Source organism: Dendrobates tinctorius, unplaced genomic scaffold (genome assembly GCF_039654945.1).
Source record: "Dendrobates tinctorius isolate UK_male_01 unplaced genomic scaffold, ASM3965494v1 ptg000022l, whole genome shotgun sequence".
Taxonomy (NCBI): Eukaryota; Metazoa; Chordata; class Amphibia; order Anura; family Dendrobatidae; genus Dendrobates; species Dendrobates tinctorius.
In genome coordinates, this window is record NW_027361690.1 from 7,289,598 (window position 1) to 7,313,966 (window position 24,369).

Below are 24,369 nucleotides of genomic sequence, written 5' to 3' on the forward strand. Positions count from 1 at the left end.
ATGACTTCGCCCATTACAGGGAGGTAATGTCACTGTGACAACCGGACTCTGGGGAGTCACACTAGTCTATTCTGACGGTTCCGGCTGTGAATTTACTGTACTTTCCTGATGAAATGTTGGGTTTCCTTTGAGATTTTTGCATAAAAATCAGACAACAGATGTGTGGTTCGAGAGCCGGCCCGTGTGATTTTCTTCTCGCACCCAATGACGTGCATCGGCTAGTGCAATGCGATTAGAACTGAGGAAAAAACTCGCAGGTGAGCGCTGACTCATTTACTAACATTGGGGAGAGCTTTTCTCGCATTGCACTGGTGTGAATGAGGCCTTAGAAGTGACACTGGAACGACCCGGAGAAGGCAACCAGATTGGCAGCGGGAGCAGAAAATGGCGACTGGTCAGTATGATACCGATCCAGGGAACTGAGATTAGTGATACCACTCCAATAAGTCACAGACGCTGGAGTGGCGCTGTAATCAGACCGTTCTGTATCATCGCTACAGTCCGGCAGAGGAGAGGTTAATGCGGTCCCATTCACAGGGCCATGACGTGCGCTCTGGCGCCCCCTGCCGGCCGCGTCCCCTCCTGTCTCTGACTGCAGCACGGGATGAGCTGACAGGCAGCAGTGGATGCTCTAGCTCCAGCCGATGGGAGGCAGCGTCAGCCCAGCAATCGCGGACAGCACAGAAGGCAAAAATCACAGCTGCTTCCCCAGCCATCACCGATACCCACAATGCACAGAGAGCGACTCCAAAATAGAGATCTGTGCGGCAGGTAATATGGCTGCGCTCGGCGGTACCTTCCACTGAGGACGTCGCCTGCACAGCGAGCACACGGCGGGAGGCGCCGCTCACCCAGAAGCGCGGGATCCGAGGCGGGGACCGGGAGCGCTGCACCGAGGAGGGAAGCATGGCAGCCCTGGAGCTCTACACAAAGGTAAGCGAGCCCGGTGCTGAGCCCGGTAATGACCCCGATGCTAAATCCGGTGCTGAGCCCGGTAACGAGCCCGGCATGGGAGCGCCGGCGGAGACATCACTGCAATCAGTGGTTGCCTCCTGCCATTGTGCAGCATCCAGGACCTCTCCTAGGCAGCAGGCCACATCATCAGCATCCATCATGGGCACAGTATATAGACATGTGCCCCAGGACACTGGTGGTATATACGGGCGGGCGCCAGGGCACGGGCTGTATGCCCCAGGTCAGGGGCGGTATATACGTGCGTGCCTCAGGGCACGGGCGGTACATGCATGTGTGCTCCAGGAAACGGGCGGTACATACGAGTGTGCCCCGGGACACGGGCGGTATATACGTGCGTGCCTCAGGGCACGGGCGGTACATGCATGTGTGCTCCAGGACACGGGCGGTTCATGCATGTGTGCTCCAGGACACGGGCGGTACATACGAGTGTGCCCCGGGACACGGGCGGTATATACGTGCGTGCCTCAGGGCACGGGCGGTACATGCATGTGTGCTCCAGGACACGGGCGGTACATGCATGTGTGCTCCAGGACACGGGCGGTACATGCATGTGTGCTCCAGGACACGGGCGGTACATGCATGCCTGCCCCGGGACACTGGCGGTACGTGCGTGCGTGCCCCGGGACACTGGCGGTACGTGCGTGCCTGCCCCGGGACACTGGCGGTACGTGCGTGCCTGCCCCGGGACACTGGCGGTACGTGCGTGCCTGCCCCGGGACACTGGCGGTACGTGCGCGCCTGCCCCCGGGACACTGGCGGTACGTGCGCGCCTGCCCCCGGGACACTGGCGGTACGTGCGCGCCTGCCCCCGGGACACTGGCGGTACGTGCGCGCCTGCCCCCGGGACACTGGCGGTACGTGCGCGCGTGCCCCCGGGACACTGGCGGTACGTGCGCGCGTGCCCCCGGGACGCTGGCGGTACGTGCGCGCGTGCCCCCGGGACGCTGGCGGTACGTGCGCGCCTGCCCCCGGGACGCTGGCGGTACGTGCGCGCCTGCCCCCGGGACGCTGGCGGTACGTGCGCGCCTGCCCCCGGGACGCTGGCGGTACGTGCGCGCCTGCCCCCGGGACGCTGGCGGTACGTGCGCGCCTGCCCCCGGGACGCTGGCGGTACGTGCGCGCCTGCCCCCGGGACGCTGGCGGTACGTGCGCGCCTGCCCCCGGGACGCTGGCGGTACGTGCGCGCCTGCCCCCGGGACGCTGGCGGTACGTGCGCGCCTGCCCCCGGGACGCTGGCGGTACGTGCGCGCCTGCCCCCGGGACGCTGGCGGTACGTGCGCGCCTGCCCTCGGGACGCTGGCGGTACGTGCGCGCCTGCCCCCGGGACACTGGCGGTACGTGCGCGCATGCCCCCATATACTTGTGGTAGCTGGCATCCATGACCTGCATATGGTACATGCGTGAGTTATAACTGACTGATAGATTCTGATTGCACATGGTGTATACAGTGGGACGCACTTGTGTTATTAATAGCTGAGATGTATATACGTGCTGGTATAAATCCCGGTATATGTGGCACATGTGACAGGACCTGATCTATGTACGTGGTTGGACGGTACATGGAGCACGGATGGCTGTGAGCTACGCAGCGTCGTACCTTGGGGCTGGATTTGATATTTCCTATCTCCGTGGCTGACAATACAGATGCTGCGTCGTTGGTCCTCTGGGCATCTTGTGACGTGCAAGTGTTAGGGTGGGGGAGGGTGCCGCTGCTCGGCTCTTTGGGGTGGAGGATACTATGGCACTGGATGACCACTCTGCCAGTGTGTGTCCTTGATGGCTCCTTCTGGTCAGTAATTCCTCTTTGTGCTGTGCTGGGGTGTATGATGAGGGCAGTGCAGCCATTGGGGGAGGGATAAGAGCAGACTATTCTCTGGAATATGAATCATAAACTACATTTGCTGAAGCCGACGTTTGGGCTGGTGAAATGTACCATGTGTAAGCTGTCACCTAGCGTGACCTGGGCATTCAGCAGTTAGGCCTCATTTATAATACCGATGGTTTTTAGCTGATCTGATGACCGGGACCTTTCTAACATAGATTGTGAGGTGGGTTACACTATAGTGGGTACAAGGGGGTGCAATGGCATCTGCCCCCAGAGAATAAGAGAACTGACAATAAGCATCTGCCCCCGGAGAATGAGAGGGTTCGCTATGGGCTTCTGCTCCCTGAGAATGTGGGCTCGCAATGGACATCTGCCCCCGGAGAATGAGAGGGCTCGCAATGGGCATCTGCCCCTGGAGAATGAGGGCTCGCAATGGTCATCTGCTCCCGAAGAATGAGAGGGCTCGCAATGGGCATCTGCTCCCGAAGAATGAGAGGGCTCGCAATGGGCATCTGCTCCCGAAGAATGAGAGGGCTCGCGATGGGCATCTGCTCCCGAAGAATGAGAGGGCTCGCGATGGGCATCTGCTCCCGAAGAATGAGAGGGCTCGCGATGGGCATCTGCTCCCGAAGAATGAGAGGGCTCGCGATGGGCATCTGCTCCCGGAGAATGAGAGGGCTCGCGATGGGCATCTGCTCCCGGAGAATGAGAGGGCTCGCGATGGGCATCTGCTCCCGGAGAATGAGAGGGCTCGCGATGGGCATCTGCTCCCGGAGAATGAGAGGGCTCGCGATGGGCATCTGCTCCCGGAGAATGAGAGGGCTCGCGATGGGCATCTGCTCCCGGAGAATGAGAGGGCTCGCGATGGGCATCTGCTCCCGGAGAATGAGAGGGCTCGCGATGGGCATCTGCTCCCGGAGAATGAGAGGGCTCGCGATGGGCATCTGCTCCCGGAGAATGAGAGGGCTCGCGATGGGCATCTGCTCCCGGAGAATGAGAGGGCTCGCGATGGGCATCTGCTCCCGGAGAATGAGAGTGCTCGCGATGGGCATCTGCTCCCGGAGAATGAGAGTGCTCGCGATGGGCATCTGCTCCCGGAGAATGAGAGGGCTCGCGATGGGCATCTGCTCCCGGAGAATGAGAGGGCTCGCGATGGGCATCTGCTCCCGGAGAATGAGAGGGCTCGCGATGGGCATCTGCCCCCAGAGAATAAGAGAACTGACAATAAGCATCTGCCCACGGAGAATGAGAGGGCTCGCAATGGGCATCTGCCCCTGGAGAATGAGAGGGCTCGCGATGGGCATCTGCCCACGGAGAATGAGAGGGTTCGCAATGGGCATCTGCTCCCGAAGAATGAGAGGGCTCGCAATGGGCATCTGCCCCTGGAGAATGTGGGCTCGCAATGGGCATCTGCTCCCGGAGAATGAGAGTGCTCGCGATGGGCATCTGCCCCCGGAGAGCGAGAGGGCTCGCGATGGGCATCTGCCCCCGGAGAGCGAGAGGGCTCGCGATGGGCATCTGCCCCCGGAGAGCGAGAGGGCTCGCGATGGGCATCTGCCCCACGGAGAGCGAGAGGGCTCGCGATGGGCATCTGCCCCACGGAGAGCGAGAGGGCTCGCGATGGGCATCTGCCCCACGGAGAGCGAGAGGGCTCGCGATGGGCATCTGCCCCACGGAGAGCGAGAGGGCTCGCGATGGGCATCTGCCCCACGGAGAGCGAGAGGGCTCGCGATGTGCCTGTCTCATTTCGGCCAGCTCCTGCAGGAAAGTGTCCCTGATATTTGGCATGTCCTGTTATCTTTAACATTAGCACTAGGCGCCATGGCATACACAAAGCTGTCCTCGTCCCCCAGAGCAGTGTCTCTTTTTTTCTTAATTGATACCCCTTGACTTTGTTGGGCAGAAGTTTTGGTGCCAGTGGAGAGGGTAATCCATTTGGAGGTTCATGGACCTCATTGTAGACAAAAGGGCTAAGTGCTCTCCTAAGATCCTCCATCCAGTCCTTTTAGTGATTAGTGGGGGGTCTCAGCACATGGACCATCACTGATCAAAATTGTGACACATCCGTATCAAAAGGTGATGGATAGACGAGGCTGCTTTCTTCCACAAACAGCGCCTCCCTTGTGTGTAGGTTGTCTGGAATTGCAGCTCAGCTTTATGGCAATAACTAATACAGATGTGCAGTACATCACTCAAGCTGTGGGCAGATGGGGCACAATTTCTGACATGAGGTGCCATGGGTTTTCTTATCCTGTAGAATCCCTTTAAATTCCTGCACACTTGTACCCTTCACCCTCTGATAGTGGTAACTGGTTATATGGTTTCATGTAAAGGGAGCTTACTGTGTACCCTCTTGTAATCTGAGGCGAACGTCAATATGTTGCTTTTCCAGCGACTCTAGAGACATAAATTGCTTATGTCTGCGTTGTAGACCCTGCCATGTTCTCGTGGAGCCTGGCAGAGCATGCCCTCAGCTGGCTCTTTGTCTAATTGAAGCCTCCACATCCTTTGTTCTCCGAATATACAGCGCAGTGTATCACGCTCAGTGAATCTGCAGGTGCCTATGTTCAGTGCAGCGCCAAGTTTACCAACATGGTCTCCTACGCTTGGCAAGATTAAAGTCATTTTTTTATACAAGCTGATTAACGCGTCTTATATATAATTAGGATTCTAGCTGTAACACGTAGAGCAGAAGAACGTGACGGCACTCTGCAAATGTACTCACATAGGGAGCAGTAGTGTAGGTAACGCCATCTTTATATGCCCTGATCATTGGCATCTGGAATATGGCACAGTAATCTGGGGAGCGGAGAATAAGCTGCAGCCAGATGATCCTGACTTGACAAGTGGAAAGGTTTTAAATACAAGAGTTAGGACTGTCCCACGGGGGTTGCCTTGACGTGGCGGGATGGCTTCTACATTATTTTGATCAAAATTATGTTAACTAAATACCCTTATTACTACCTTCATGCAATTTTTGCAATATATTTTTTATTTTTTTATTCCAGGATATTTGTTTTGTGTTTTGTTTTTGGTTTTCACTGTGTAAAGGTCATGTGTTCTTATGCAATTACATTTTGCATGCAGATTAATTTACTTTTTTCTGCTCAGACCCAGTTTCTCATCAGCCAGATGATCCTGGCAGTGCCTTATCTCAGTGGCAATAAATAATTGGGAATGTTAAATCCTGTGCAATAACGGGTCATCTATACTGCAAGATCATCGCGAATGAGCCTTCCCAAGAACGCTCGTTCCACAATAAGCATGCCGTCTAAACCGCAAAATGCTCGTTTTGTCATGTGAAATGATCTTTTGCAATGCATAGAAAACCTCGGCAGCACGTTGTCCTGTGTATTCAGGATCTGTGCTGTCGAGAACAATGGCAGCCTATGCACACAGAATAATTTATTACAAATCGTTCAGTACGCAGGTGTGGTCTACCTGTGTGAACAGGCTGTTACCCAACAGCCGACCATTAAGTGTTTACTAACAGGCGGTCGTTTAATGCCGCAAAATTGGATAATATGAACCTACCTCCAATTACATAGGCCATTAGTATTTGTGAGCCCAAATCAGGAGTGGGCCCTTTGGTTGGGGGGTAAATGTTTTTCATGGCTTGAACAGGCCCTTCTTGTTTCCACCTTCTGAAACCCAATTGTTATAGTGGGTTACTGAGCAGTTTCTGGTAACCAGAGTCAGAGAGTGATCTCTTCTGTATCTAGTTTAGGTGAACGTCAATAATGTGTTGTTCACAACCCGAGTTATGAGGTAGAAGCCAGAGAAACCAACGTTGCTCTTTACATCTGAGTTTAGTTGGTTCTCATAAGATTAGGGAGACACAATGAGGAGCCACCATATTTTATCCACGCTTCCTTCGGACCATGGTTACACTTCTTTTGCTAAGGCCTCACTGCGTCTGTATAATTTGTGATCTTTTCCTGACATATACTGCAAAGTTCACCCAGGCACCCATTCACGAGATAGAGGCCATAAGTGCCTCCTTTCAGTCCTGGTTTGGCAGGTATGGATCTCATTTGTTTTACTGTATAAAAAAACAAAGCAGACTGCACTTTTTTTATTTAGGCTAGGTCCATATTGCGTTAGGGGCATCCGTTTAAAGGGCCCGTTAAACGGATGCGCTAACGCTGATGTCATTTTTTATATCTTTTGTGCCCTAGCGCTAACGGTATGCGCTACCGCTTGGTAGTATTTTGCTACCATGTGTTAGCCATACAGGTCTATGCACAGCGAACGCGTCCGTTCGCTCTGCGCTAGACGCGGTGCACCCGAAAACGCTGCAGACTGTGTTCGAGGGTACGTCATAAAGTAGCGCATCATCGCTAACGCATGCCAATATCGGCATGCGTTAGGATGCGTTACTATAATTGCGGCCAATGGGTGCGTTAACACACCCGTTTCATAGCGATAGTGCCGCTATGTAATGGATGCGCTCAGTGCATGGCCCCTAACGCAATGTGAACCACCCCTTATAGGGACACTGTAAAGAAACATTTACTGTATGGTTTTTTTTTTTAACAAATGGTCCCAATGGTGGACGGATGCTTTGGCATCCATCCTGACTGTAGCCTCTGTTGGGAACTTTCCTCCTGAGTGTATGTGACAATGTCTATAAAGCGCTGTGGAATTAATGGCGCTATATGTAAGTCAGTGAAATAAATAAATGGGACATTGGGCACAGACTCAGAGGAGGATAATCGTGTTAAAAATGCCCCTTTTCACCATTATTTTGCCATATAAACAGCTTACCGATCACTCAAACGCCCATTTATTGGGTGAAATGATTTTTTGAGCAGGAAAAGATCGTTTTCAGCAGTGCATTGTCCAGTGTAAACAGGACTCGCACCGCCGAGAGCAATGGTAGCCCGTGTGCACTCAGCAATCTGGTATACACTCACTGGCCACTTTATTAGGTACACCTGTCCAACTGTGTGTTAAGACTTAATTTCTAATCAGCCAATCACATGGCGGCAACTCAGTGCATTTAGGCATGTAGACATGGTCAAGACAATCTCCTGCAGTTCAAACCGAGCATCAGTATGGGGAAGAAAGGTGATTTGAGTGCCTTTGAACGTGGCATGATTGTTGGTGCCAGAAGGGCTGGTCTGAGAATTTCAGAAACTGCTGATCTACTGGGATTTTCACGCACAACCATCTCTAGGGTTTACAGAGAATGGTCCGAAAAAGAAAAAAAATCCAGTGAGCGGCAGTTCTGTGGCCGGAAATGCCATGTTGATGCCAGAGGTCAGAGGAGAATGGGCAGACTGGTTCGAGCTGATAGAAAGGCAACAGTGACTCAAATTGCCACCCGTTACAACCAAGGTAGGCAGAAGAGCATCTCTGAACGCACAGTGCGTCGAACTTTGAGGCAGATGGGCTACAGCAGCAGAAGACCACACTGGGTACCACTCCTCTCAGCTAAGAACAGGAAACTGAGGCTACAATTTGCACAAGCTCATCGAAATTGGACAGTAGAAGATTGGAAAAACGTTGCCTGGTCTGATGAGTCTCGATTTCTGCTGCGACATTCGGATGGTAGGGTCAGAATTTGGCGTAAACAACATGAAAGCATGGATCCATCCTGCCTTGTATCAACGGTTCAGGCTGGTGGTGGTGGTGTCATGGTGTGGGGAATTTTTTCTGGGCACTCTTTGGGCCCCTTGGTACCAATTGAGCATCGTTGCAACGCCACAGCCTACCTGAGTATTGTTGCTGACCATGTCCATCCCTTTATGACCACAATGTACCCAACATCTGATGGCTACTTTCAGCAGGATAATGCGCCATGTGATAAAGCTCGAATCATCTCAGATTGGTTTCTTGAACATGACAATGAGTTTACTGTACTCAAATGGCCTCCTCAGTCACCAGATCTCAATCCAATAGAGCATCTTTGGGATGTGGTGGAACGGGAGATTCGCATCAGGGATGTGCAGCCGACAAATCTGCGCCAACTGTGTGATGCCATCATGTCAATATGGTCCAAAATCTCTGAGGAATGCTTCCAGCACCTTGTTGAATCTCTGCCACGAAGAATTGAGGCAGTTCTGAAGGCAAAAGGGGGGTCCAACCCCTTACTAGCATGGTGTACCTAATAAAGTGGCCAGTGAGTGTAGATCGCTCAGTGAGCAGTTTCCGTTTTCTGCCCATGTATACAGGAATTGAAACGAACATTGATTAGTAAAAGTGTATGGTTGTATCATGTCGCCAGACGGTCCATGTAAACAACCTGTTTTGTGACCTTTTATAGGGAACCTGTCAGCAAGATTGTGCCCAGTAACCTACAGACAGTGTCAGGTTGGCGCCATTATACTGATTACAATGACACCTGGGTTGATGAAATCCGTCTTGTGGTTGTTGTTTAATCTTTATTTTGAGTTAAAGATCTACTTGTGCTGCGGGGCGGGACTGTGGGGGTCTTCATGTGGTGCTCTGATTAGGTATTCATCAGTATGGGCTTCTAAGGGTGTGTGCACACGCTGTGGATTCTGCTGCGGATCTGCAGCGGATTTGACCCTGCGGATCCGCAGCAGTTTTTGCTGCGGTGTACAGTACCTTTTTATATTCAATGGAAGACAAAACTGCAGTGCACACGGTGCGGATTTGCTTCAGTTTCAAAACCACAGCATGTCACTTTGTGCAGAATCCACAGCGGTTTCACACCTTCTCCATTGTAGAGGTGTCAAACCGCAGGGGATTTACCTGCGGATTTTGCAAAATCCGCATCAGAATCTGCAGCGTGTGCACACACCCTAACAGATCACTGATCCCTCACTGACCTGCCCCCTAGTTTACATAATGAATATCTCATTGTTTTGAAAAAAAAAAAAAATTACATTCATCATGCAGGCAGTGGCGCCTGCACTGTAGCATGATCGGATCTATAACAGCCATATTTTTACTTAAGTCATATAAATTTCTTTAGAAAAAAAATGTATTCCTGAAAATGGCTATGCCAGCGCAGTAGCAAAATTCTGAATGCAATACATGCTACTGCGCTGGTGTCACTGCCGGCTCCATTTTTCTAGAGGAAAAAAAATTGTCTCCACCAAGATTGTGTCGGTGGCGCCAGCGCAGTAGCATTTATCAGATTGCCGATAGATGCCACTGCGGATGGCGCCATCTTGGTGGAGACAAAATTGAACCGGCGGAGGCGCCTGCGTAGTAGCATCTGCCTAATTCTGCTACTGTGCATGCATGGCCGGTATTGAGGTGTATATATATATTTTGTTGTAAATAAATTTATATCACTAAATAAAACAAAAATATGCATATTATAGATCTGATCATGCTACAGTGCAGGTGCCACTACCTGCATGATAAATGTAATTTTTTGAGCACAACATGAAGCCCCCCACAGGCCGCCCCTGAGCACGAGGATATCATTAATTGGAAATAAATATTACACAACAACCACAAAATGGATTTCATCACCAGCTATCAATGTAATCAGTATAACAGCGCCGACCTGACACTGTCTGTAGGTTACTGGGCACAATCCTGATGACAGGTTCCCTTTAAAGTCACACTTATGAGGGAAACTTTGAGGGCTTGTGTTCTTTCCTTCTGGTATTTTGCGGCTTCTCTTCACTAATTTTTCCACTAGTCTTCTCATGCCGCCATATATATTTTTAGTTTTCACCAGGCTACTCCATCCACTTTCTTTTGCCTATATCGTGTTGCCTCAGAGCAAAAAGCAGGAAAGTATTTGATATCAACTTATAGGAACAAGCAAATAGTCCAATTGGGTCTTTACTAATATTTTTGTCTGCTCCAGGATTCTGCGCTTTTTGGGGTTCAGGGAATGAGACCAGCATTGCATTCTGATCCATAGCCAGCTGCCAGGCTTTTCCTTGTACATGCCGCTGGTTGGCTGAATGGCCTGCAGCAGATGATTGGTAACGCATTTAGTCCTGTGACTTCCTGCTGATGCAGAGCTGCTGTGTTGAGTATCTGAAGATGTGACTGTTCACATTGCTTCCGCACAGACCTCACACTCAAAAATACCCGGAACCCATACGAGTATGTGCACATGGTCTGTAAACGTTGCGGGTTGGACGCTGCACAAGTATTTGTGCAGCGTCCACCCCTCAGCGTCCAGATGTTACAGCACAGTGTCCACTATGCGTCCAGAGATGCCCGCTGCTCATCCACCGAGACGGACATGAAGCGCCTCTTTCCAGACCGCATGTCTATTTATCTTGTGGAGACACTAGCCTCCACAAGATAAATGTCACCTGTACAATGTATTGGACGCGGTAAATTCACACGGCTCAATGAACACATGAGGATTCACCTGCGTTCCATAGCCGACATGGTGCGGACATGCACTGCATCCAAAAGGGCTGCCAATTCCTGATCGTCTGCACATACCCTTAAAGAGAGTGGGACTAGGTGGCAAACAATTCGGTGGGATGGTGCGCCCATAGCATATGCTTGGATTGAACAGTCAATGAGAACTGACAGACTCCCTTTTAAGAAAATCTAGTTTCCATTTGCTTATGTTTTTAGGAAAACCATATAACATTCTTAATGAGCCTTTTAATGCTATTTACAACATGGCACAGCAAGCAGTGACATGACCATCCTAAATATCTTCTACCTCTACGATACAGGTGTAAACCTCTACTAGTCCCTATTGGAGTGCAGGAAGTCTTTTTTGTGACGTCGGAGTTAGGGTCGTACCTTGAGAAGCCTTTTCAGAAAGTAACCGCAATAAGCAGTGTGACCGGCTTGTACGGAGGATTTCTGTGCTGTGGAGCTTCATGTCTTTGTAAGGGACATAGCTACAACCCCTTTAATTTTCCTGATGTTGACACTGTGTATCAATATAATTTGGTGTTGCATTTGTTAATAAAGCAGAAGTACGTTAAGGATCTTGGGCAATAGGTTCATCAGAAAATGGCAGTAAATCAGTAGCCTCAGCTCACATGTAAGTTAGCAGTAGAGCAGCTCCATGGCTGTCTCTCTGTGTCATTGCCAGTGACCTTCCCTCATCACCGGACAGTAAATCTCTTGTGACCCATATAGTTTCTGTATTGAACATATATCTGCAGTTAGCAGTGGAGGGGCGATCTGGCAGATTTTTGTCGCTCCCCCTCTGCTTTAGTGGCTCAGTGGTTAGCACTGCAGCCTTGGGGGTCATGAGTTCAAATCTCGGACCAAGTGTTCTGTGCAACATTTGTCCGATATTGATCCAGCTGTCAGACTAAATTTGACAATGCAAGTCAATGGCTCAGTGAGGAAATCCGACAGCACTCAGATGCCCTCCGTGTGCGGTCCGGTATTCACTGACTGATAGCTCATGGGGAAATTTTTTTTTTACAGTGAAAATCACTGATAAAATGTTCCTTATCGAGTGGTCAAAAACCTGACGTGTGAATGAGCCCCAAGTGTAGGGCTTCATGGCGACACTGAAGTTGTGGCAACATGTTGCAGCGTTAGACGTAACGATTTCTTATGACATACTGTGACACAGTCGCAAATGGTTCTAAATGAGTTGTATTGTCTGTCGCTTCCATACAAGTCGCATGTGGCATTTAGCTTATCTGCAGCTTGACCATTTTACTTACCACAAAATCAGAGCTCCAAAATAGTTGTGCGTAAAGCAAGCCACAGACAAGTCGCACAAGGGGTTTTGCATGTAACGCCTTATGTAACACCTTTTCCTGATGTGTCCCCGGCCTTACAGAGAAGGAAAATGCCTCCAACCACTATGGTACCAATATTTTGTTCCATTATTGGTTATAGTGATGAGCGAGCGTGCTCAGATAATGGGTTATCCGAGTGTCCTGTGCGTGCTCGAGTAATATGTCCAAGTCCCTGCGGCTGCATGATCCGCGCCTGTTAGCCGCCATACATGCCGGGATTTCCTGATGGTTAGACAATCCCTGCATGTGTTGAGGCTGTCTAAGAGGCGCGGATTTTGCAGCCGCAGGGACTCGGACATATTACTCGAGCACGCACAGGACACTCGGATAACCCATTATCCGAGCACGCTCGCTCATCACTAGTTATGATAAAACAAGGACCGTGGCCCAGAAATTGATCACTTACCATAGTAGTCATTCATGGATAAAATAGTGTATGAACACGGGTTCATTACTATTCTGAACCTTCAAAGAAGCAGTCTCTTGACGTAAGCATGTCATATGCATCCAGAAGGATACTTTGGCACACAGTTGTCCCATACAAATCTAAAGGAATTTTTCCTGGAAGGGGGGGGGGTAATGTGAATTAAATAACACCTTAAGAGTAAATTAACTGGAAAGCTTTCCTATTTTTTTTTATTTATTTTTTTATCCTGCACTTCTGATTCTTCAGTGTCTAAGAGATACATTTTTAGATGTATGCATTGTTTTTGGAACCCATTATACACTGCTCAAAAAAGTAAAGGGAACACTTAACAGAATATAACTCCAAGTAAGTCAAACTTCTGTGAAATCAAATTGTCCACTTAGGGTACCGTTACACTTAGCGATGCACCAGCGATCCCGACAACGATATGGATCGCTGGTGCATCGCTAAGTGGTCGCTAGTGAGCTGCCACACAGGCAGATCTCACCAGCGACATAGCAGGGGTCGGGGGTCGTTACTTACCTGTCAGACACGGCGATCCTGACATCCTCCCACCCGCTTCCACGCGTCGCTCGTCGGCGCCACAGGAAGCCCAGCAGGAAGCTGACGACGAAACAGTCCAGGACGTTCTCGCACGACCAGCGATGAGCAGCGGGGGAGCCGGTCGGAGGTAAGGATCACACATAGCGATAACGCTAGCAATGTCACAAAATCGGTGACCTTGCAGCGATATTGCTAGCGATATCGCTATGTGTAACGGGGGCTTTAGGAAGCTACACTGATTGACAATTAATTTCACATGCTCTTTTGCAAATGGAATAGACAGCAGATGGAAATTATTGGCAATTATCAAGACACCCTCAATAATGGAGTGGTTCTGCAGGTGGGGACCACAGACCACATCTCAGTACCAATGCTTTCTGGCTGATTTTTTGGTCAGTATTGAATGTTGGTTGTGCTTTCGCACTCGTGGTAGCATGAGACGGACTCTACAACCCACACAAGTGGCTCAGGTAGTGCAGCTCATCCAGGATGGCACATCAATGCGAGCTGTAGCAAGAAGGTTTGCTGTATCTGTCAGCATAGTGTCCAGAGGCTGGAGGTACTACCAGGAGACAGGCCAGTACACCAGGAGACGTGGAGGGGGCCGTATGAGGGCAACAACCCAGCAGCAGGACCGCTACCTCAGCCTTTGTGCAAGGAGGATCAGGAGGAGCACTGCCAGAGCCATGCAAAATGACCTCCAGCAGGCCACAAATGTGCATGTCTCTGCACAAACTGTTGGAAACCAACTCCATGAGGATGGTCTGAGTGCCCGACTTCCACAGATGGGGGTTGTACTCACAGCCCAACACCGTGCAGGACGCTTGGCATTTGCCACAGAACACCAGGATTTGCAAATTCGCCACTGGCGCCCTGTGCTCTTCACAGATGAAAGCAGGTTCATACTGAGCTCATGTGACAGAGTCTGGAGATGCCGTGGAGAGCGATCTGCTGCCTGCAACATCCTTTAGCATGACCGGTTTGGCAGTGGGTCAGTAATGATGTGGGGTGGCATTTCTTTGGAGGGCCGCACAGCCCTTCATGTGCTCGCCAGAGGTAGCCTGATTGCCATTAGGTACCGAGATGAGATCCTCAGACCCCTTGTGAGACCATATGCTGGTGCAGTTGGCCCTGGCTTCCTCCTAATGCAGGACAATTCCAGACTTCATGTAGCTGGAGTGTGTCAGCAGTTCCTACAAGATGAAGGCATTGAAGCTATGGACTGGCCCGCCCATTCGCCAGACCTGAAACCGATTGAGCACATCTGGGACATCATGTCTCGCTCCATCCACCAACGTCACGTTGCACCACAGACTGTCCAGAAGTTGGCGGATGCTTTAGTCCAGGTCTTGGAAGAGATCCCTCCGGAGACCATCTGTCGCCTCATCAGGAGCATGCCCAGGCGTTGTAGGGAGGTCATACAGGCACACTGAGAGGCCACACACATTATTGAGCATAATTTCCTTGTCTTAAGGCATTTCCACTGAAGTTGGATCAATCTGTAATTTGATTTTCCACTTTGAATTTGAGTTTCATTCCAAATCCAGACCTCCATGGGATATTCATTTTGGATTTACATTGATCATTTTTATGATTTATGGGTCTCAACACATTCCACTAGGTAATGAATAAAGATTTGCAACTGGAAAATTTCATTCAGTGATATCTAGGATGTGGTATCTTAGTGTTCCCTTTATTTGCCCGGGCATAGTAACTAACTGTGGTTAGTTATAACAAATTATAATTATCCTCCATCCCATAGTCCCGTGCCCATATACCCATCATACATATCCACCTTCCCATAAGCCCGTGCCCATATACTCATCATACATATCCTCCATCCCATAGTCGGGTGCCCATATACCCATCACACATCCTACATTCCATAGTCCCATGCCCATATACCCATCATACATATCCTCCATCCCATAGTCCCATGCCCATATACCCATCATACATATTCGCCATCCCATAGTCCTGTGCCCATATACCCGTCATACATATCCTCCGTCCCATGCCCATATACCCATCATACATATTCGCCATCCTATAGTCGAGTGCCCATATAGCCATCACACATCCTCCATCCCATAGTCCTGTGCCCATATACCCGTCATACATATCCTCCGTCCCATAGTCCAGTGCCCATATACCCATCACACATCCTCCATCCCATAGTCCCGTGCCCATATACCCGTCATACATATCCTCCATCCCATAGTCCAGTGCCCATATACCCATCACACATCCTTCATCTCATAGTCCCATGCCCATATACCCATCATACATATCCTCCATCCCATAGTCCCGTGCCCATATACCCGTCATACATATCCTCCGTCCCATAGTCCAGTGCCCATATAGCCATCACACATCCTCCATCCCATAGTCCTGTGCCCATATACCTATCATACATATACTCCGTCCCATAGTTCCGTGCCCATATACCCATCACACATCCTCCATCCCATAGTCCCATGACCATATACCCATCATACATATCCTCCATCCCATAGTCCAGTGCCCATATACCCATCATACATCCTCCATCCCATAGTCCCGTGCCCATATACCCATCATACATATCCTCCATCCCATAGTCCAGTGCCCATATACCCATCATACATCCTTCATCTCATAGTCCCATGCCCATATACCCATCATACATATCCTCCATCCCATAGTCCCGTGCCCATATACCCGTCATACATATCCTCCATCCCATAGTCCAGTGCCCATATACCCATCACACATCCTCCATCCCATAGTCCAGTGCCCATATACCCATCACACATCCTCATGACATCAGTGTTGCCATGGCAACCATTATGACATCATAATGAGGGGCGGGGCTTGATACACACACTTTTTCCCCCATTATGTAGACGGGGGCAAAATTGTTTGGTGAATTGGAACGCGCGGGGTTAAAATTTCGCCTCACAACATAGCTTAGGACGCTCTCGGGGTCCAGACGTGTGACTGTGCCAAATTTTGTGACTGTAGCTGCGACGGTGCGGATGCCAATCCTGGACATACACACACACCTATATAGCTCAATGTGTGTATGTATGCATGTATGTATCTCTCTTTATATTCCTCTGTGTGAGTTTTGAAGGTTTATGGATAGAGCAGCTTTCCTTCTCTACCTATTTTCGGTACCGTATATCTGGAGTTGATAAAATGAGAACTAAGAAATCTGGCATGAAACACGTTTGCAGTTGCACTTCTCATTTTTTTCTTTGTTTTAACTTTTAGTAGTTAGCCAAAACCAGGAGAGGAAGAATCAGATGAACAGTATAATGGAAACACGTCACCACTTCAGCATTTATCACCCACTCCTGGTTTTGGCTTATAGAGACTGATGTGAAATACTGACCAAATACTGAACGTATTATCTGAAAACTACCATTTTTTGTGTTGCATGTATTTTTTTTTTTTTTTTAAATTACTGGCAGTTCTTTTTCTTAACACTATCTTTATTAAAAAAAAATTGTCACTCATACTATCTTCACACTGACTACTAGGCTTATTTAGACTCCCACTTCCTGTCATTTCAGGAAGAATGTTCAGCAGGCTCCTTATCATCAGAGGCAGGATTACAGTGACAGGTAACTCCTCTATACACAGCTGATAACGCAGGATCCACCAGTCACACAAGGCCATGGCATAGCTGACCCTGCTCCCCCTCCCTTCACAGTGATCTTTGCGCATTAGATTCTTCAGTGCAAGAAATGGGGACAGAAACTGTTCATTGCTGCTAATGTGCATGATGTTAATATAATAAAGCCTCAATGATCAGTGCAAAGATTACAAAAAAAAAAAATAAAATATAATACAAAAAACCTGATTTAAACAGTAGGTCATTTTTTTTTTTTTAAGATAATGTCCCTTTTCAAATAAAGACATTTTGCTGAAGATCTATTTAATGGAAATGTGCCATCAGAATGATGACATTGTTTAATACTGTGTTAGTTCTGTGTATGGATAACTATATAATTTAGTAATTTTTGGCATTTTTTTTATACCAGTCTGTATTAAAAATGAGAAATCTTGTAATTGTCACAATGGCTACTTGGGCCTGTCCAGAGTTTAATGTCTTGTTTTGAGAAATCCAAATGTAAAATGGCAAAAATATACTAATTCAGACCCTAGCTTTTGTATTCAATCGTCTGAGCGTGTGCAGAAACGTCATTATGAAGGGTTGGAGGTAGCGGGTTCAGCTGTGGCAATACCGATTCCGATTGGTTTATCCTTTGAGCCGTGTAAAGAGATGTTACCTGTCACTGTGATCCTGTCTCTGATGATATGGAGCCTACTGGAAACTCTTCAAGAAAGGACTGGAAGTATGAGCCTGAATTAGCCCCAGAGGCCACTATGAAAATTGCAAGATTACCAATTTATTTTTTTTGTGATATTGTGTTATTTTTTTATTGATATTGTCATATGAAGGTAAAAAAACATACAACACAAAAACCTGATTTAAACAATAGGAAATTTTGCCACGTTCTTTCCATTCGACACGGAGATCGTTACAGAATGCCTTCACTCACAATGCTGAGACTGCAGCTATCTGATCTCGTGTGAACGCGCAGCAATGTGTCCCCCCAACACTGGACTAGTACTTGGTTATTATTCTGCTATCCCTCCTAGCCGTCTTATAATATACATTTATTTCACTGCTTGGCACATAAAGCAATAATTTGAGCCCCTCCGTGATACGGGGTGTAAAGTATAGTTATGAATTGAACAGGCCTATGTAACTAAACATTATTAGGGGACATTTTTTTTCATCATTCCACTCCGAAAACCTCTTTGATAAAGCTCTACCTAAATATTTAAGGGAATGAACGTATGCATTTATATGTAAAAATGTCTTGCTGTTCATATGTTCAGGCTTTTGAGCATATTTTTAACTGCTTCAGATTTCCAAAGAAGCCAAGCAGTGAGCCGAGTATTCTTCAGGCGTTTTACTCTCTGATGGCGCGCTATACTTTATCATAAAAGTCAATGAGACAACTCAAAGACTTCCGGATGTCTATTTGAGTGCTTTGGGCTGGTTTTTGCTTGAAAAATGCATTGACTGGCCGCAGGTCTGCCAAATCTGAGCGTGACTGCTTCATATGTATCTCTGAGGCGGTTCAGGAGAGCCATAGCTGGTCTACGTGGGCACATAGCCTTAGGGTAAAAAGTAGTCTCATTGCTTGTAGCAAAAAATCAGGGATTAAGGGGTTTACTGAGACTTTAAAACTGATTATCTTTCCTAAGGCCCTGTGCACACGGTGCGGGTTCTGCTGCGGATTTGCCGCTGATGTACAGTACCATTAAAGCCTATGTAAAAAAAAAAAAAAACCCGCTGTGCACATGCTGCGGTTTTTGTGCGGAAAAAAAAAAGCATCATGTGACTTCTTTTGTGCGGTTTTGCTGCAGTTTTCCACCTGCTCCATTCTACAAATCCGCAGGTGGAAAACTGCACAAAAACAGCAGTAAAACCGCAAAAAAAAGGAAGAAATCCGCAGGAAGAATGCAGGTCAATTGTCCTGCGAATTTAGTAAAATCAGCGCAGAAAAATCCGCGGGAGGATCCGCACTGTGTGCACATAGCCTAAAGGTAATGTCACACTTAGCGATGCACCAGCGATCCAGACAACGATATGGATCGCTGGTACATCACAGAGTGGTCGCTAGTGAGCTGCCACACAGGCAGATCTCACCAGCGACATAGCAGGGGTCGGGGGTCGCTACTTACCTGTCAGACGAGGCGATCCTGACGTCCTCCCGCCCGCGTCCACGCGTCGCTCGTCTCCACAGCAGGATGCTGACGACGAGAAACGGTCCAGGACGTTCTCGTGCGATCAGCGATGACCAGCGGGGGAGCCGTCGGAGGTAAGTATCACACATAGCGATATCGCTAGTAATATCACTGCTGCGTCACAAAACCAGTGACGTTATAGCGATATTGCTAGCGATATCGCTTAGTGTGACGGGGCCTTAAGGCAAGCACTGTTGGACAGCTGAATAGGAGAGAGCTGCCCGTGCCACTTATGGTGCTGATGTAGTGTATATAGCTGTACATTTTCTGGTGCGGCTTGGCCCCTGTAGTCATCTCAGTGGTGATGCCAGATATTGGATTCTTACAAATATAATTTAATCTAGTTCTGTTCTAACTACATGTGACATTCATGGTACACGATGTCCAGATCGGCCGCGGGTCTCTCATGGCTATATATGATGAGACTGTTACATTTGAGTCAAGAGTCCCGTGGCAGATCCAGACATTGTGGTCCGTACTCGTACCATGAATATTTGACTTGTGAAACCAGCCAGTTTCACTCAGTTATAAAAATCTGAGGTGGGCTCTAATTGTAGAAATAGAAAAAGCCTGTAGTGCCAACAATGTGTAAGCCTGAAAGGGGGACTGTCAGCACAGAATGACTGTTCAAACCAAGTACAGGCGCTTGGTGCATCATGGCGGAGCCAAACATTTAAGTGCACCTTCCCTCCTTCTTGGTTTTCATCTTTCTCCACCCTTCTCTGGCTCTATGAAGCCAGAGCTGTCAATCAAACAAGGGGGGAGGAGATTGAGGGGAAAATAAGCAGGTGGGAAGGTGTATTTAAATGGTTGGCCCCAACATGATGCACCGAGCGCCTGTAATTGGTTTGAACATTCGTTCTGGGCTGACAGTCTCTTTAAATGATTATTCCCATCATCAGAAATGGGTCTTGTGAAATAGTGCTCGTGAATACAACCAATTTTGGCTTTTACTGCTTATTAAAGGGAACCTGACACCATGAAAATGTAGTCCTATCTGCAGGCATCATGTTAACGAAAAAGAGGAGCTGAGCAGATTTATGTATGCTTTTGTAAGAAAGGATTCAGTATAACCCGTGATTGACTCCTTTAATCCTCTGCTCTTTCTGGGATTTTTGGCCCAGTGGGCGGTCCTATATGTGACTGACAGCTATGAATGTATGCACACTTGTAAAGAGACAGCTGTCAGTCACTGATAGGACCGCAAATCCCAGAAAGAGCAGAGGATTAAATCCCAAGTTATATTCACAAAACTATACAGTGGTATGTGAAAGTATTCACTCCCTCCTCCCAATGGCATTTTACGTGTTTTGCTACCTCACAACCTGGAATTTCAGAGTTTTTTTTCTTAGAGGGTTTGCATCCGTTCACGTAAAGAACGTTCCTACAACTGTGAACTTTTGGTTTTCTTTTTACAGTGAAGCAAACAAAATAACTGAAAACTTCACTGTGCATACCTATTCATCCCCTAAAGTCAGTACTTTGTAGATCCTCCTTTTGCATCTATTTCAGCAGCAGGTCGCTTTGGATAAGTCTCTATCAACTTCCCTTGCTTTGCCACTGGGATTTTTGCTCATTTATCAAGGTAAAACTGCTCCTGCTTCATGGTGACAGGTTCTTCATAAAAATTTTCAGACATTCTTGACATATTAAATGTTAACTTTTCTTTTGCTTACAGTTTGTTGTCTTATAGACCACCGCTGCTAGACAGCAGAACATGCGCAAGACTTGCAAACGCTTTTCTATTGAGCTTGTAAGCACTGGTTTAGTGTGCCAGGATTGCTGGAGCACGCAGTATACCTCTTAATCCCGGCCAGTTTCAGTGCAGTTACTTACAAGCTAGAGAGCAGAGGTGGTCGGTCTCCTAGGCAACAAGCTGTAAACAAAACAAAGGTGTTACTATCTCAAGAACGCCTGCGTCATGAAAGCTCCTGATATACATGCAAGGACACTATTGCCATAAGAAATCCATAAGAATGACATTTTTTTTCTGTCTGGCCAGTAAACTTAAGTATATTGCAAACTGGTATAGATATGTGTAATCATAGAATCATAGAGTTGGAAGGGACCTCCTGGGCCATCTGGTCCAACCCCCTGCTCAAAGCAGGATTCGCTAAATCATCCCAGTCAGATGTCTGTCCAGCCTCTGTTTGAAGACTTCCATTGAAGGAGAACTCACCACTTCTCGTGGCAGCCTGTTCCACTCATTGATCACTCTAACTGTCAAAAAGTTTTTTCTAATATCTAATCTGTGTCTCTTCCCATTCAGTTTCATCCCATTGCTTCTAGTCTTTCCTTGTGCAAATGAGAATAAAGTTGATCCTTCTACAATGTGACAGCCCATTAGATATTTGTAGACAGCTATTAAGTCTCCTCTCAGTCTTCTCTTTTGCAAACTAAACATTCCCAAATCCTGCAACCTTTCCTCATAAGACAGGGTTTGCAGACCGGTCACCATTCTGGTCGCTCTTTTCTGAACTTGCTCCAGTTTGTTGATGTCTTTTTTAAAATGTGGTGCCCAAAACTGGACACAATATTCCAGATGAGGTCTGACCAAAGAGGAGTAGAGGGAAATAATGACTTCACGTGATCTAGACTGTATGCTTCTGTTAATACATCCTAGAATTGCATTTGCCTTTTTTGCTGCTGCATCACACTGTTGACTCATATTCAGTCTGTGATCTATTAGTATACCCAAGTCTTTTTCACATGTGCTGTCACTTAGCCCTATTCCTCCCATTCTATATATGCTTTTTTCATTTTTATTGCCCAGATGTAGTACTTTGCATTTCTCCCTGTTAAAAACCATTCTGTTAGTTGCTGCCCACTTCTCCAGTTTATTTAAATCTTTTTGAATCCTCTCTCTCTCCTCTCTAGTATTAGCTATCCCTCCTAGCTTTGTGTCATCAGCAAATTTAATCAGTTTACCCTCAATTCCTTCATCTAAATCGTTGATAAAGATGTTGAACAATACAGGGCCCAGGACAGAGCCCTGTGGTACCCCACTTGAGACATTCTTCCAACTGGATGTGCAGCCATTTACGACCACTCTTTGGGTCCGATCACTAAGCCAGTTATGAATCCACCTAACAGTTGCCTTGTCCATTCCATACTTAGTCATTTTTTCAATAAGGATTGTATGAGAGACTTTGTCAAATGCTTTGCTGAAGTCAAGATATACTATATCTACAGCATTTCCTTGATCCACCCAATCAGTGATACCGTCATAGAAGGAAATTAAGTTAGTCTGACATGACTTATTAGTTACAAACCCATGCTGACTCTGTTTAATCACTTCATTCTTATCCAGGTATTGACATACATGTTGTTTAATAATTTGTTCAAAGATCTTTCCTGGTATAGAAGTCAGACTCACCGGCCTATAGTTGCCTGGGTCCACCTTCTTCCCCTTTTTGAAGATAGGAACAACATTTGCTCTTCTCCAGTCTTCTGGCACTTCTCCTGTTCTCCAAGAATTTTCAAAGATTATGGAGAGGGGTTCAAAAATTTCTTCTGCTATCTCCTTCAGTACTCTGGGGTGTAATTCATCTGGACCTGGAGACTTGAATTCATTTAGGTTAGCTAAGTGTTTCCTCACTATCTTTCTGTTTATAGATATCCTGGATTCTTCTATTCCCTTAATAGGACAGTGAATAACAGTTGATGTTGCATTTCCTTTCTGAGAGAAAACAGATGCAAAATAGGAATTTAAAAGTTCAGCCTTCTCAACATCCTGTCTTACCATTTCATCATTTTCATCCTGTAAAAATACTATAGCATCTTTGACTTTTCTTTTACTTTTGACATATCCCCAAAATCCTTTATTATTGCTTTTGACATCTCTTGCAAGCCTCAGTTCATTTTCAGCTTTAGATAATCTGATTTGTGCCCTGCAGGTTCTGCAGACAGCATTATATTCTTCTTTAGATATGCCTCCCTCTTTCCATTTTATAAACATTTTTTTCTTCCTTTTTAGCATGTGCTTAAGTTCTGTGTTCATCCATCCTGGTTTCCTTAAATGCTTCCTATTCTTCCCTCTTTTCGGAATTGTTAACAACTGTGCATTGAGAATTTCATTTTTCAAGATTTCCCATCCTTCCTGGACATTTTTGTCTTTAAGGATATCCAGCCATTGGATCCCTCCAATTCTCTTTCTGAATCCCTTAAAATCTGCCTTTCTGAAATCTAACCTTGACGTCTGAGTCTTCACAGGTCTTCCACCTCTAGTTATCCAAAATTCTAAAATAGCATGGTCGCTACCTCCTAGGGTCCCAGCCACTTTTACCTCCTCAACCATTTCCTCCCTGTTTATAAGGATTAGATCCAAGGTAGCAGTTCCCCTTGTTTTCTCCCTTACCTTTTGGAAGATAAAGTTGTCAGCAAGAGAGGATAAGAATTTCCTTGACCTGTTAGTTTTGCCTGAGAGAGATTCCCAACAAATGTCTGGATAGTTGAAATCTCCCATGACAACCATGTCATATTTTTTGGAGAACTTGGCCATCTGATGCATAAAGAGTTCATCTATATCTTCGGCTTGCACAGGCGGCCTGTAGTAAATGCCTACAATGGTGTCCTTTCCATTGTTCTGTCCTTGTATTCTTACCCAAACAGTTTCCACAGAACTCCCAGTCTCTGAAGCTTCAATCTCTGTGCAGATATACGCGTTTCGAACATACAATGCGACACCCCCTCCTCGTTTATCAAGTCTGTTTCTTGCAAATAAGTTGTATCCTTCTAGTCTTGTATTCCAATCATGTGTATTGTCCCACCAAGTTTCAGTGATTCCAATGACATCATATTTCTTTTCCTGTGTTAGTAGTTCCAATTCTCCTTGTTTGTTGCCCATGCTTTGTGCATTAGTATAGAAACATTTTAGTTTGTGATTGGTTTCTCTTTCTCCAATATTTTTATTAATTAGATTCTTTCGTCTTTGTTCTTCCTTTCCACTTCTAATAGCAGAGTTCTCAGTAGCATTTTTCAGGTGTATGGCTTTTTCTGGTCTTTTGCTTCCCTTCCCATGTTTTTCTAGTTTAAAGCTCTCCTTACAAGTGTAGCAAGGCGACTTCCAAATACATGCTTTCCAGTCTTCGTAAGGTGCACCCCATCTCTAGCAAGTAGTCCAT

At 47.2% G+C, this 24,369-nt stretch overlaps 1 protein-coding gene across 1 annotated transcript in view; it reads left to right on the top strand.

Annotated features, from left to right (window-relative positions):
* The first annotated feature begins 564 nt into the window (after positions 1-564).
* MYO5A (myosin VA) overlaps positions 565-24,369 on the top strand; it is a 231,956-nt gene continuing 208,151 nt past the window's right edge. Inside the window, exon 1 of the mRNA XM_073568412.1 lies at positions 565-933. Coding sequence (XP_073424513.1) covers positions 907-933 — 27 coding nt within the window. The 5' untranslated portion in view covers positions 565-906. The remainder of the gene's footprint in view (positions 934-24,369) is intronic.